Source organism: Xenopus laevis, chromosome 6L (assembly GCF_017654675.1).
Source record: "Xenopus laevis strain J_2021 chromosome 6L, Xenopus_laevis_v10.1, whole genome shotgun sequence".
In the NCBI taxonomy this organism is placed as follows: Eukaryota; Metazoa; Chordata; class Amphibia; order Anura; family Pipidae; genus Xenopus; species Xenopus laevis.
In genome coordinates this window covers 58494722-58510126 of record NC_054381.1, presented here as the reverse complement: position 1 = coordinate 58510126, position 15405 = coordinate 58494722, and the positions used below count along the sequence as shown (strand labels likewise).

Genomic DNA, 15405 nt, shown 5'->3' with positions numbered 1-15405 from the left:
TTGATTTTAACAAGAACAGACACAAAACAGACAAAATACAATACTGTGTCTGGTAGTATGTAATAGGATTGATGTCAGGTCAAGCACCGGCTTGTATAGGCAGGGAAACACTATCACCGAAAGTTGCAATTTTTGATACACATGTGGCTGTAGTTAGTGGAACAAAGCAGGTGACATCAAGGGGCACATTTACTTTTGGTCGAATATCGAGGGTTAATTAACCTTCGATATTCGACCACTGAAGTTAAATCCTTCGACTTCGAATATCGAAGTCGAAGGATTTACCGCAATTCTTTGATGGAACGATCAAAGGAAAAAACGTTCGATCGAACGATTAAATCCTTCGAATCGAACGATTCGAAGGATTTTAATCCATCGTTCGAACGGTTTTCCTTTGATCACAAATTGCCTAGAAAGCCTATGGGGACCTTCCCTATATGCTAACATTGGTGCACGGTAGGTTTTAGGTGTCGAAGTAGGTGGTCAAAGTTTTTTTTAAAGAGACAGTACTTCGACTATCGAATGCTCGAATAGTCGAACGATTTTTAGTTTGAATCGCTCGATTCGAAGTCGCAGTCGAAGTAGCCAATTCAATGGTCGAAGTAACCAAAAAAATACTTTGTAATTTGAAGTATTTTTCCTTCTAATCCTTCACTCAAGCTAAGTAAATGTGCCCCCAAGTATACAAGTACAGGTTACATGTCCATAGAGACCAGATCACACCAATCCCCCCAGATTTTGTTAAATTTATCATGCACCCCATCCTTCATAAGCACTTCATCCACCAACTATGAAAAAATGTCAGTCAGAGCCTTACTTGCCTATGGAAAAACATTCTATCCAATTTTCACCAAAGCTTCTGGTCACTCTGAAGCTCATTCGCTCCATCTCATCTGATCTGACCTGCCTTTTTTTACTTTTATTGTGAACCTTAAATATGCCTTTTGTCCACATTTTATTACCGGACTATGAGAACAGATAATGAAATGTAGTGCTACACCCCTTTCTGTCTTATAGCACCCCAGACTTTTCACCTGCTTTGAGTGATTGTATGAATGAGTATGTGTGCACTAAGAGTCCCTAGTAAAAAGAACAGTGAATCTGGGCGAAATCCAGATGGCCTGAAAGAAGCTTTTGAGGGTGAGAACCTGGGGAAAATCAGGAACTGCAAACCTGAGCGATTGTTATACAGACTTGTAAAAGGAAAAACCATGTGGGTTATTTGTATTGTGTGGGCAATAAGCCTTTTACCCCATGATAGATAGGGGAACTACCAGTGTATTGTTTTTCATCTTTGGAGAAGCATTAATTAATTAATGACACTGCATTAAACTGTCTCTATTTTGGGTATCTAGAAGCGTATGCAAAGGTTTAGCCCTCAGTGAGACCACTGTCTAACTGCCTGAAATTGCTACAAAACTAAGGAAATTAAGAGAGTTGGATCAAATTGAACCAGGTGATCTGTGAATTTACTCTTCAGCTGAGGTCACAGTTACAAACTTTTGATTTAAAAATAAAGAATTCATCAAACATGCAAAGTTCAGTCCTTGGTAGTGGTTCTGGCTTCTTATTTCCATAATGACAAAGAACACATGCCAGGATACTAGGCTACACTAAGGTGTATGTCCAGCTGGAACTTCGGAAGACTATAACACTAAAGGCAGGTAGGAAGTGATAAGTGTTTACGAAACAGAAACTTACTGCAGAACCAGAAACACCTTCTTAAAAGTTAGAGAAAACAAAGCAAAATGCGCGGGTAGCACTAGATAATTGGTGAAAAGGGTAAATAAGTGTTAAGGACCATGTGTACAATGATCATAAGGGAAGCCTTGAACTAATGGAAAATTCTGCTTTGAAAGCTTCTCCCATTCTATAAGGACAATTTGTAATCATGTTGCGTTAAAAGGCAACAAGGAAAAAAAAGCAAGGGGATTTACTAGATGACAACATTAAAAGAGATCAAGGGTGATTGTCTGTATCCAAGGCTTTTTTCAAGTTTTTCATCATAGTGTAATTGTTCCATCCCTTTCTCTGAACCCTTTCCAGTTCATTAAAGGGGACCTGTCACCCAGACACAAAAAGCTGTGTAGGAGAGCTGTGTACACTTGTCTCTCCTCTGTATTCAGGGCCGGAACTAGGGATAGGCAGAGTAGGCACATGCCTAGGGCGCAAAGCTGGAGGGGCGCCAGGCACGTACCTGCTCTGTCGCCTACCCCGTGTCCTGTTCTGTCTCTCCCCGACGGTCGCTGTTATGTTTCGCATAAATGCGCTTCAGCGCATGCGCGGTGGAGCCAATTTTCGCAGATGCGCGCGGGAGCCAAGTTTCGCGCATGCGCACTGAAGCCAAATTTCACACAAGCGCGGTGAAGCCAAGTTCCGCGCATGCGCAGTACTGAGCCGGCGCCGTGGCCCAACAGGTTGCCTAGGGCGCCTGGCTGGGTTGGCCCGGCTCTGTCTGTATTGTTTCTGTGCAAGCAGGAGGCGGAGCCCCACCCTCTGTGAGCTAACAGGAAGAGGGAGAGAGAAAGTGCTGCTGGGAGAAGAGGAAGTGCTGCTGGGATATAGAATCAGCAGACTACAAGTACAGTGTACATACTCCCAGAGTTTTGTGTGTGAAACTTAATAGGGAACCCCAGTGGCAGAAAAGCGCGCTCTCTTTAGTGTGCGGAAGGAAAGGGGGTCCTTGTCAGGGCTCTGAAGAACAAAGCTTGCTCTTTTCAGGGCACGGAAAGCCAAAGGGAGTCCTTCTCAGGACTTTGAAGCAACTGCCACATAAGTGGGGATTCCCTTCAGCAGTCCAGAGATCATTAGCTGTGTTATTTGAGTGAAGTTGCTCCTGGCTGGCAGGCTACCTGTATCACTGCAATTTAAAGGTATAGTGTCCTGCCAAATAAACACATCATCCGTTCCACTGTGTATGTGTATTGCGGATCAGAGAAGTTCCCAGGGAGGGGTATTACAGTTCAGCCTGTCCTGACCTTGGGTGGAGGCACGCCATATTAAAGTGAACCTGCTCTCCCATATAGCGGAGGCACAGGACTCCTGTAGCGCCACACGCAACTAAATGTGTGCTAGATCTCATACAGTAGCAGAAGAGGGCTATAACTGTATAAAAATGTCCTTTTCAAATTGAATATAAAATCCAATTTCGATTTTTTATTAAAGCATTCATAGCTGTTGTAAGCTTATTTAAAAATCTCAGCTGTCCATCAAATATTGCTTGATTTTCTATTGCCTTAGGCATAGAGGTGGGCAGACAATTACTTTCACTTTCCATTCAGAACTTCCTAGATGTCACTACTCTCCACACATTCCCCTGTTTTCTTCACCATTTAATTGTGTAGCCAGGGCATGGGAATGTACCTTGGGTCCCCCATTCTGGTGATCAAACAAGATTCTGAGATGATGCAAGGATTGCGTTATAACAGTGTCCACAAAATAGCTCTGGAGTTCCCAGACTGAAGAAAACAAGATTGAAATAATTTACAAAGTGTAATTAAAGTTCAATTTGCTTGACTAATGTGATAAAATTGGATTTTGAATAATTTTTTCTTAAGACTGGGGTCCAAAATTGCACTGCATATTTATGGGGAGGAATTACCAGGGATCCATAAAGATGTAAAATTATTGTTATAACTCTCAAGCAATTTTTATGCAAAGACTAACTGACACTACCTATAGTTGCACCAAAATCCCGAAATCCTTCTCAATTAGGCAATCCCTGAAACATTTTCATTTAATGTATAAATAACATTTTTTATTTTTACCCTTGCATTTATCAAAGTTAAACCTCATCTGCCATTTCAAATCTATTTGTAAAGCTGCAACATCCTGCATGGAACTCAAAAGAGATCATTTACTGTACTTTCTTCCGGGCATGAACATAACCCATAGTTCTCAGGGGCACTTCTGCCCGGATGAATGGCTTCACTGGGCACATTGCACAGAACAAAAAATCGTTGTCAGGTGCACAGAGCAGCCTCAGGGGGACCAGGCCTGGCCCAGACAGTAAGTATAATATGGGCAGGGGGTGGGACAGGAATGCAAACAGTTCAGGGGATTAGCCGCAGGTCTACAGGTGCTCCAACACTTTGCCCACTGCATTGGAGTGCAATTTAATTTTGTACAATTTAGTAATAGCAGCAAAAATTTAAACAGTACTAAAAATCCTGAGCTTAAGTTCAAGTATGTTTTGAATAAAAAGCAAATGACCAAGGACAGACCCTTGAGCTCCATTTACCACCACTCTAACTTTCAGCCAATACTCTAATCAAGTACAAATATTATCAAGGACAATATTCCTTAATTCAATTAGTAACCTGCTGACTGTTGTAGCAAACTTTGCACCTTTTATTAAGTAACACCATTTTTATTTAATATTCCTAATATATTGCACAGATTCCCTTTTATTGACAAAGTTTGCGCGTCTAAAATTTAGGGAAATCAAATCAAAAGTCTTGGTTTGCCCACATCTAGTAATCCACGCCCACATCTAGTAACCAACAAACCAATCAGATACTTGTTTTGAAACATCTAACCAGTAATGTTACCTGCTGATTGGTTGCTGTGGGTTACAAGACAAGTAGACACATTTTTAGATTACCCACTGTGTCTTCGTTGCTCCCAGTAGTCTCGTCAATATAATCTCAAAAGAGACCATGTTTTCATCACTATTCCCTTAATGCTCACCCATGATAATGCTGGAGATAACTTAGTTATTAGAAGAACAAAAGAACATCTGTCCTAGAAGGTTCCAAAACTACCCACTGCAAAAGAAATGTCATTTAGCATATTTACATTTAGCAATTTACGTGTTTGCTTTCTCTGACTTGGCTACCTCATTACTCCAGTCATATTGGAATAATTGAAGTCACCCAATATTACAATTTGAGATTTATTTTCTTTAAACTATTTTTTCCATGATATCAGAGCAGTTTAGTTTATTTTAATGGAAAAGAATATTTTGTTGGTTGATGATTTAACCAATTCATCGCAGACCTGTCTTGGGAATTGGTGCATGGTCAGCTACAAACAAATAACAAATTGCATTTTTTTTTTTTGCTGAGACTTCAGTGATGATGAAGTGATTGAATGTGGATTACTTTGGATCTTCTTGACAGGGATGTGGGAACTGAATGCAGTGTTCTGTTAGTTAGCATCCTGCATGGCTTTTAGAGATAAGGGTATAAAATAGAGAGGGATTGAAGGGACCCGTGACAAGCCTTTATTAGATGGAGGCCAGTGAAATTCTGTATTGCGCTGCTGAGAATTCATTCGCATTTGTATGCACCAAGTACTAGGAAGCAATAACTGCTGAAGATAGAAGAACCTGCAGCTTACAATGTCAAACTTATGTCTGTAAACAGCTTGTTTTTATTTGTTTTCCAAGTAATAAAAGCCAAAGGCATTTGATGCCTTGGATTTGTTAATCTTTAATTCTTATATTGGCAGACAAATATACACACATTTTGTCATGTATAAAAAGTAACCTGTAGTCTTGTTCTTTTAATCAATAGTTTAAGTAATCTATAATCTTGTTATTTTCATTTATTTTTCCACTCGGCATCAATTACAACACATACCTAATTTTGACATAAAAAAAGCATGTATTGACTTGTTATGTGTGTTCTGATAAGATACTTGTATGCAATGTAAAGAGTAAAATCAGTACAACAACATTAATGCTTACTTGTATCTTCAGGGAGTAATTGTCTGTTTAGTTAGTTATAATTGGGTATCTATAGGATTAACGGTTGCTTACTTTTCCCTCACAGAGCTTAATTTCTATGACTCTCATTTTCTGTTATGTATATTATCCTTCCCCAGGTTTCACACCTGATAAATAAAACATATTCTGAGACAACAACAAAAAAAATTCTCAGCTAAAGCCAAAAGTTCTTTCCAATAGATATTTGCAAATCTGACTTCCCTTCGTCCCAAAGTAATTTCTTGAGTTAAAAGAATTGACATAGTCCATATTAGTGTAATCTCTATTTACATTCAGAAAATGAGAGATAAAGGTCTTGTTTTTGGAGTGTGCACGCTAGGGAAAGCAAGGCCAATAATTAAAGGGAGCATTATGATCCAAGTATATTGCATTCTGGGACTGTTTTATAGTCATAACTGGAGTATCTAGCAGAGATTTGAAGGACTGTACATTTTATCATATTATAATACACAAAAGCCATGAATATCTTGTAAATTATATAATTATATAAACGGTGAGTAGTGATCTCATTTATGTCACATGACTCACTGAATCTTGTGCATTATAATAAATAAAGTACCCCCTGTTGCAAAATATGAGGATATTATAATTTACCACGGAGTTCCATGACCTGTATAAAAACACTCAGTCTTCGGCCTTGTGTTTTCATATGGTCATGAAACTCCTTGGTAACTTATAATATCATTATAATTCACTATATAAAACACAAAAGCAATCAATGTCCTGTGAATGATATCATTATAAATGGTGCTTAGTGATGTCATCAATTATAATTGTTGCTCTGCTACATTGTATCACATGACTCACTGAAACTTGTAGATCATAATGAATAATGTACCGCCCATTCTATAATATGATGATATTAGAAGAGACCTTGGAGTTCCTTGACCTATGTAAAAAAAACCTCTGCCATCATACATATATGGTATATATGAAACTCCTTTGTGACTTATAATTGGTGCTATATAACGCATTGAAACTTGTGTTTTATATAAAATAATGTACCCCTATGTTAAAATATGGGCATGATAGAAGTCATCATGGAGTTCCATGACCCAAATAAAAGCACTCAGCCTTAACTCCTTCATGCAATTCCTTTGTGACTTCTAAATTACAATAGGTGGGAACATTATTTTATATATTATACGTCAGAAGGATTTATAGGATGTTAAAGGTTATTTCTATTCTAGTCAATTAACCTAGCAATATGTATTGCCAAGAAAGTACAATGTCATTCTTTGGAAGAAGGTTTAATGACTGAATGTGTTAAATTAATGTAGTTACATTTATGTAGTTATTACGTGCAACGGTTTTGGGATATATTTGGAATATTGGATTAGCAATAAGTGGTTATAACATTACTGCCATTAATATCTGACATTGTTCAAAATGTCCAAAACATTGGGGCTCATTTATCAACACTGGGCAAATTTGCCCAAAGTCACCCATAGCAACCAATTAGTCATTAGCTTTTTAAAGGCAGCTGCAAGTAGAACAATGAATGCATTGGCTGCCATGGGCAAATTTAACCAGTGTTGATAAATTATCCCTATTGACTTTTATAAACAATTCCTAAAGGTTAAATATAGCAATACACTTTTATTTCGAAGTGGCGGTGACATACTGTAAATACATTGGTTTATCAAATCAGTGTGCTTATTTAAGTCACAAATCTGATAATGTGCTTTGAAAGCTAACCTTACATTGTTTGTTCTTGTACACAGCTAACACAGAGGTGTCCTTTTCTTTTGATGTTGGAAACGGACCGGTTGAACTGATTGTTAGATCCCCCAGTCCACTTAATGATGATCAGTGGCACCGGGTCAGAGCAGAAAGAAATGTGAAGGAAGCCAGTTTGCAAGTGGATCAGCTGCCATTGCAGTTGCATAAAGCACCCACCCAAGGTCACACAAGACTGGAACTGTACAGCCAGCTCTTTGTTGGTAAGGATATTTGATAATTATATTCTTTTGTTTTTATCTTCTAAACCAAAAATAAAAAGAAGCGATTTATTTTTTACAAAATGGGGAAAATGTGATCCTTTAAAGTTTTCCTTTAAATCATATTGCATGATTCTTACAATACAGAAATTAATTGAAGGGTTATTGAAACATTTTTTTTTTTTTTTTTTTTTTTAAAACATCAGGATGTCATCCCTAATTTACTGAAGAAGCAGATTCCTGAAATTCCTGGCCCAACTCACTATGTCACATTTACAAAATCAGGTTACTAAGCACTTAGGAGAAAGTAGGCAGCAACATGATTTCCAAAAATACTTTGTAAGTCAAAAGGTTATTACTATAATACATAATAATGCTCTTATACGCACCCTGATTGGACCTTAGAGAGATAAATATCTTTGCACAATGCACATGACAGATTAAAATGTACAAAATCCAAATGTAATGCATATCATAGTTATGCTCTGTTGTTCTAAGGTCGTTAGTTGTAAATGCATTTTGGCTAGTCAATACAAATATTGTTTTGCAATGATCTCATAATGTATGCTTTTGATATTACATAGCCAAGGCAGTTACTAGGTCATGAGTCATGTGCCATGTGTGGCTACTACTGACTGACTACTACAATGTCATATGATTTAAATGATCTTTGAGAAAGGAAAACCTCAAGGTGTCAATATCTTTGATAGCCCCATCTTTCAGTTCCTATGCAAGGAGTGGGAGCAACCTCCAGGCATATTTAGAAGACTGTCAGGCACAAGTGGTCTGCAGGAATTAACCTATTCATGATGTATAGATCATAACATATCTATAGGTTATTATCAAATAGAAAAAAGGTTAAGGCATTTTCCTATATATGTCAGTATCACTTTAAGGCAATAGTTATCTGATTATATTAGCTCAAGCTTCCTTTGGAGGTACAAAATTTGTTCAGGGTACCACTTGATTCATAGTAGCAAGTAGTCAGCACAACGATTATCAAACTCTGTGAAGGCAGTGCACGTAACTTCAATGGCCACTTTCCACAGCACCACCATATTTTTCTTATTTCTTAAAAGCCTTTAATATTGCTTTGGGGCACCACAGCAACATTTCAGGCCTTTTGCTGTGATGCCCCTAAGCAATATTAAAGGCTTTTAAGAAATACGAAAAATATGGTGGTGCTGTTTCAAAAACTTCTTCTTGATTCATAGCAAGGAATCATAGAAGGAAATGCTTCGTGCACTTGGTGGTGCCAAATGTTAGGCACCCCCAAGTGATTGTATTGACTTACCTGAAACCCTGAGCCAGTGCTCCTATCAGCAGAAAACTGCACCGGCCCGGGGTTATACCAGTGAGCACCACAGAGCAATTCTCTTCCGTCTTCCTCTTTCTTCGCACGTCTGCACATGCACAGTAGAATGAAAAGCCGAACTTCTAAAAAGTTGGCTATTTCGTTCAACTGCGCATGCGTCTGCCCCGGGAAATTTAAAGAAAGAAAAGCTGGAAAAGGACCGATCAGTGGTGCTCACTGGTATAACCCTTGACCGGTGCAGTTTTCTGCTGATAGGAGCACTGGCCCGGGGGTTTCAGGTAAGTCAATACAATCACTTGGGTTTGCCTAACATTTGGCACCCCCAAGTGCATAAAGCCTTTTCTTCTCCTTTAAAGGGGACCAGTTGCCATAAGAAATAATTCCATATTATTTTCTAATGTGTTAGTCTAGACTTTACTTCACTATATAATATATTCAAATATTGTTTCCTTTTGTATTGGACTTCACAATAACAGCAAGCAGGCAGGTGCCATTTTGTAGACAATGTTATTAAGGCAAGCTTTGTATCATCTCAAAATATTGTTTATGTGCCAAATCTGGGAAACCTGAAGCCCATGGCAATGCACAGGCTACACAATTGTAGACCGTGATTAGAAGGAATGTGGCAGTGCAGAATAGAAAGTGAAAGGATAATTGCCTGCCCCGCCACTATGCCGGAGGAATAGAGGTAGGGCAGGCATTACAGTATATGATTTACTGCTGAGATTTTAAATACATTTATAACAGGCATAGATGTCTTCATAAAAAGAATTTGGGTTTCATGTTTCATTTGAAAAGGACATTTATTACACAGCTTGTTATGTCTAGGTGACAGGTCGCATTTAACTGACCTTGAAGCCACGCTTTCAGGTTTAACAAGGCATTTTCCTCAAATCTCAACCTTACTGGCCTTCAGTCTGACACTCCCCTCCTTCTCCAGAACCCCCAAGGGGGCTAGCTGACATTTTGGATATCACCTCATTAAGTTGATTACCAATTTGAGAACCCTAGAAGAATCTATATTATTTGATTTTTGTGACAAATATGTGAAGCAGTTTCTTGGTCTTGTTGTTTAAATTATTGGAACACATAACAACTTGCCCAGATACAAGGTTCAGTTCAGACAGAAGGATATTTAACACAGGAGCACCTGCTAGTATCACATTATTATTATGATGCTGCATTCCCTCCCTCCAGTGTTTAATACTTTCCTTCGTTTCATATCTCCCAGCAATGTGGCTGAGATGTGATAGTAAAAAAGCCATATGCTTCCTAGGTACCAAAGACTTTTAAATATGGTGGTAATGTGAGCGACACCCTGCCTAGAGAGGACATAATGGTGGTGATTGCAGATTTTAGGTTTTGCTGCAGGGAAAGTATAAGGACAACGTTTTAGACATTTTCTCCTTGAATAAATTCAAATTGCCAGGTATGTGTGCTAAGTATTCTAATGACCAACTTTAGGTCGATGAGGAGTACTTCTGCCAACTCAGTACAGAACATCTGTACACCTTGTAAATGTAGACATATACACTTTAAATGCTTCCAGAATCTGAAACTGCTTCATATCATATTTGTTATGAATTAAACAGTCTCCTATAGTGCCATCCCAACACTGCAGATTAATGAATTCTTTAATAGCATGGCTCATAAAAACATATTTATGTTTTTGCCAGATCACTAAACACTTCCTGCTGAGATTTTAATTAAACTCGATTTAAATGCGGTAGGTTTACAAGCTCGTGCTGGGCGTTCAGCATAGAAGGGGCATGCACAGGTGTATTGCCAACCACAATATTTATGATCCAAGACAGGCAGTTCTACTGCCGGCAAGCAAATATCAATTGGAAACTTTTGTCTTGCCACTGTGAATATCCATCTACAAGAAGAAGAAATCTGAATATTCAGTTCTTTGCTTGAACATTTGGCTCTAAAGGAGGGAACATTATGTAGATTTCTTAATGCCTTGTCATATAAGAATCCATTATCATGGTGCTGAGCAACTAAACTGGCCAAGGCAAGGCATTTTTTTCTATCATGTCCTTTACCCATGCTTAGGAACAGAGATTTTTGTAATTGAAACATAAAGTTTGTAAGAAGGTATTTTCTGTTATGAAAAGACATTACAATAAAATGGAACTTTAGTGAACGTTAAACAGCACAGATTTGTCTTTCCAAGAATAGAGGTTGATGTCTAACAAAAAAAAAGCATAAGGGCTATTTAGCATAGTGAGAGCATTTTTGAATCAGAACAGTATTTTTAGTGGGAACTGTGGGTCAGCGCCTGCCAATAGGGATGTCGCGGACTGTTCTGCGGCGAACTTGTTCGCGCGAACATCAGCTGTTCGCGTCCGCCGCAAGTTCGCGAACGTCGCGCGACGTTCGCCAATAGGCGTTCGCGTCAAAATCGTTCGACCATTCGACCATTCGGTCGCTAAAATCGAACGATTTTCGTTCGATTCGAACGAAAATCCTTCGATCGAACGATTAAAATCCTTCGATCGTTCGAAACGAACGATTTTCGGATGTTCGAAGTTCGCGAACTGTTCGCGAACTGTTCGCATTTTTTGCCGGTGTTCGCGAACGGCGTTCGCGAACACATTATCGGCGGTTCGCTACATCCCTACCTGCCAAGTGTTCCATAGCGGAGAGGCATGGTGTTGTGTTGGTAGGCATATGTCAAAAGTGATGCCCAACAACCAGTCTTGTATATGCCAGTACTTGTATATACCACCTCTGGTATATGTTTTAGAGTACATTTTGAAGAAATGTATGCTAATTTTTTTTTTCTCTTTTCTTTAGTCTAAGTCAGGGACAGATTTAGGAGTAGGAATATATGTTGCTTTATAGCTGCTTTTCATATCCAAATTCCCTTAATACAATTATTAAGCCTCTTATTCCTGTTTTGTGCACACCTTTTTTATAAGGTTGAAATGGCCACAAAATGATACTAGCTAAAGTATGAGTACCATTTGCAAATCTACAATTACTACAGATAAGTATAAAACCTTTAAGACAGGAGTCCCCAACCTTTATTTACCCGTGAGCCACCTTCAAATGTCAAAAGAGTTGGGGAGCAACACAACCATGAAAAAGGTCCTTTGAGTACCAAATAAGGGTAGTGATTGACCATTTGGTAGCCTCTATGATTACAGGTAGTGAGGGGCGAATTTGGGGCATTTCGATTCGCCGAAAAATTGACTAATTTCCCACAAAATTTGCCTTCAAGCCAGGCATTCAAAAATAAGCACCTGCTTGAGGGCACTGGGAGCAACATTCAATGGGTTGGTGAACAACATGTTGCTTGCGAGTCACTGGTTGGGGATCGCTGTTGTAAGAGAAGATGGCCAGTTGCAATATTCCGCCATTTTCTGTATTTTCATAAAATATTTTTTTCTTTTTGCAAGATTATTCTAAAATATAACGATTGCTTTAGGCCAGGGGTCAGCAACCTTTACTATCAAAAGAGCCATTTTGCCCCCCTCGTCCACTAAAGAAAAATAGTCTGGAGCCGCAAAACATAACACAGTTTATAAACTTTTAAAAGTATGAACCTTTTTTTAATTTTACAACGTCATGACAGGCAAAGCCGCAAGACAGAGCGGCAGCAAGCAGTATGAAGAGCCGCATGAGGCTCCGGAGCCACGGGTTGCCTACCCCTGGTTTAGGCCATAGGTATCATGTCTGTGGCCCTCCAGCTGGCTGAAAAGTGCTGCATTTAAATAGAGGATAGAGACATGCAGCTTTGTGTGTAATTTTTTGCTTGCATGCAGTAGAGGTTGTCATACAAACATTATTTTATGATACACAACAATATTTTATGATAAACAACAATAACTGTAAAGGGCAGGGATGTGAAAGCAATATTTTGTTACCTAAAATTAAATTTTGTTTTTTTCCCACATTACCCAAGGTGCTGCTGGAGATCAGCGAGGCTTCCTGGGATGCATCCGTTCTTTGAGAATGAATGGTGTGACACTGGATTTAGAAGAAAGAGCAAAAATCACACCAGGTGTTAAGCCTGGTTGCTCAGGACACTGTACCAGCTTCGGAATGTACTGCCAGAATGGAGGCAAGTGTGTGGAGAAGTATAATGGCTATACCTGTGACTGCTCAAGGACAGCCTATGATGGACCTTACTGTAACAAAGGTGAAGTATTTATTTGATTCTAGATGCTTACACATTTCACATTACCTGTCATGCTATTGCAGTACCAATGTTCTTTTAATATACAGGTATGGAACCTGTTATCCAAAATACTCAGGACCTGGGTTTTCCGGATACCGGATACTGGATCTTTCTGTAATTTGGATTTTCATACCATAAGTCTACTAGAAAATCATGTAAATATTAAATAAACCCAATAGGCTGGTTTTGCTTCCAATAAGGATTATTTATATGTTAGTTGGGATCAAGGTACTATTATATTACAGAGAAAGGGGAATTCATTTTAAAATTTGGAAAAAACACGATGGGCCCCATGCTCTTGTGGGCCCCGTCAGCCCAGATCCGTTTCTTAATGCTGGCGTCAGGTGGTCGCAGTAAAAAAAACAATTTTGCGCAGTGGGCCCCAAGCCCCCCAGTCCGACCCTGCTGTAGCAGATGACATGACTTGTTGGAATTGCCAAAACTACAGTCATTTTATATATTTTTTTTGTGGCACCATCTATATATTATGCATATGTTTTTGTGTGTGTGCTTTCTCTGTCCCAATTGCAAGTGCTCCGCACAGAACACGACAGTTCATCAAAAACAGTGTACCCTCCTTAAGCAAGGAAGGGCTCCATATTTGTCAACCTCTTAGGCAAATGTTCAGCAGATGCAAGGGTTGCTACAAGGCTTAGGAAGGCCCTTTTATCTGCAACCTTCTGGCCTTCAGACACTACTTCACCTCCCAGCTTGGGAGGGTCCCTTTACCCTGTGGTCAGCCAAGGCTTTAAAACAAGGCAAACAACAATGCAAATCACAGGTGGATGGATGATAGCCACACAATCCACCCACTCCTAGAACTTTGCTGGAGCACATATGGGATGTACACCAAAAATACATGAGAAGAAAACTAATTTTAAAAAAAATATATAGTTTTGTGATATGGTCCCAGTTTTCAGCTGGATTTTTAAAACAATTCCAGCATACCCAAAGCGGTGCAGCATCAAATTTCTTTATTCAACGTGTTAGTGCAATCAATGTAGATGGCCAATCCACAGTGAGTAAGTCACCTCTGGCTTTCAAACTGACAGTATTTTGGTTAGAGGATCTCTCTACACAGCAGGGGCTGGCATTTTACCCCCACTGATTAGAACTTCACATGATCTTAGCCAAAAGGCCAAGAACGCTCACTTACTACTACAGCAGTTGGCATTTATCTAGTGACATCATCTACCCTAGGACCACGTTCGTTTGGACATGTCCTTAAAAAATGCACACACCCTGTACCCTGCACACTTGATTATTATATTCATTATAAAAACCAAGATTCTCTTTTAGTTCCTGCAAATAAAATTAAAAGCTTCCACAGTTTAGAACATTGACAATGATTTCCTTTAACCTTCAGATATAAACCCTAGCAAAGGATAGATGGGATAAAATTGTTCTAATGTTTGTCCAGCTCAAGTCTATCTGCTTTGTAGACAAGTCACTAATCTAACAAACAATGACTTTCAGGAACCATTGTTATCTTAATGGCTATCAGAGGGACAAGACATGGTCAGCATGACTATCAAACTGTCATGGTAGTTATAAAGTTATACACAGCACCATAAACTTGTGTTTAGACTCCTCTCAAACTTTTTTTTTGTGCAGGGAATGTCGAGGATGTACTTTTCTTCTTTTATGGATTTTATCAATTTATAGATTTTTACATTGTACTCTTGGAATAGAATGGAACCAGTGGGACTCGTATTTGTTCAAGCGAAAACAAAACAATATCAGATATTGAACATAAATAGAAGACCTTGCAATGTACTGCGAGCTCAACAGCAATGCACAGCTCTATAGATTTTTTTTCTCCTTTGGGTGGAATTTTAGAAGAGGGAATAGAATTATTGAACTGAATATTTTATGGAGATAATAAATAACCTTCAGCCGTGTAATTATCTGATAAGAAAAGGAGAATGTGACCAAGCATCCATAAAGGTTCCACATTCATGTGCTATATGTACATAACATCTGTAGGCATTTCAGGAAAATGTTAGGCATTGTATGCATAAACCATGTGAATTTAATATAGAGCAAAATAAAAACTATCTCCACTCCCACTGCACACATATATATGCCCACCTTCTTGCGCTCATCATTGGAAATGCAACAAAGCTCAAACAGGCATTATACTGAGTATTGATTTCCAAAACAAATGTGCTTTGTGGGGCAGTTATGTTGAATAAAACATGTATTCTTTAATGTTAAAGCGATGCTTGGTTTA

At 38.8% G+C, this 15405-nt stretch overlaps 1 protein-coding gene across 2 annotated transcripts in view; it reads left to right on the top strand.

Moving 5' to 3' along the window:
- LOC108718976 (contactin-associated protein-like 2) overlaps nt 1-15405 on the top strand; it is a 1054026-nt gene that overhangs the window by 984085 nt on the left and 54536 nt on the right. For both annotated transcript variants that reach the window (XM_041566089.1, XM_018267529.2), the window contains 2 exons: nt 7453-7671; nt 12897-13133. In XM_041566089.1, the coding sequence (XP_041422023.1) occupies nt 7453-7671; nt 12897-13133 (456 nt within the window). The remainder of the gene's footprint in view (nt 1-7452; nt 7672-12896; nt 13134-15405) is intronic.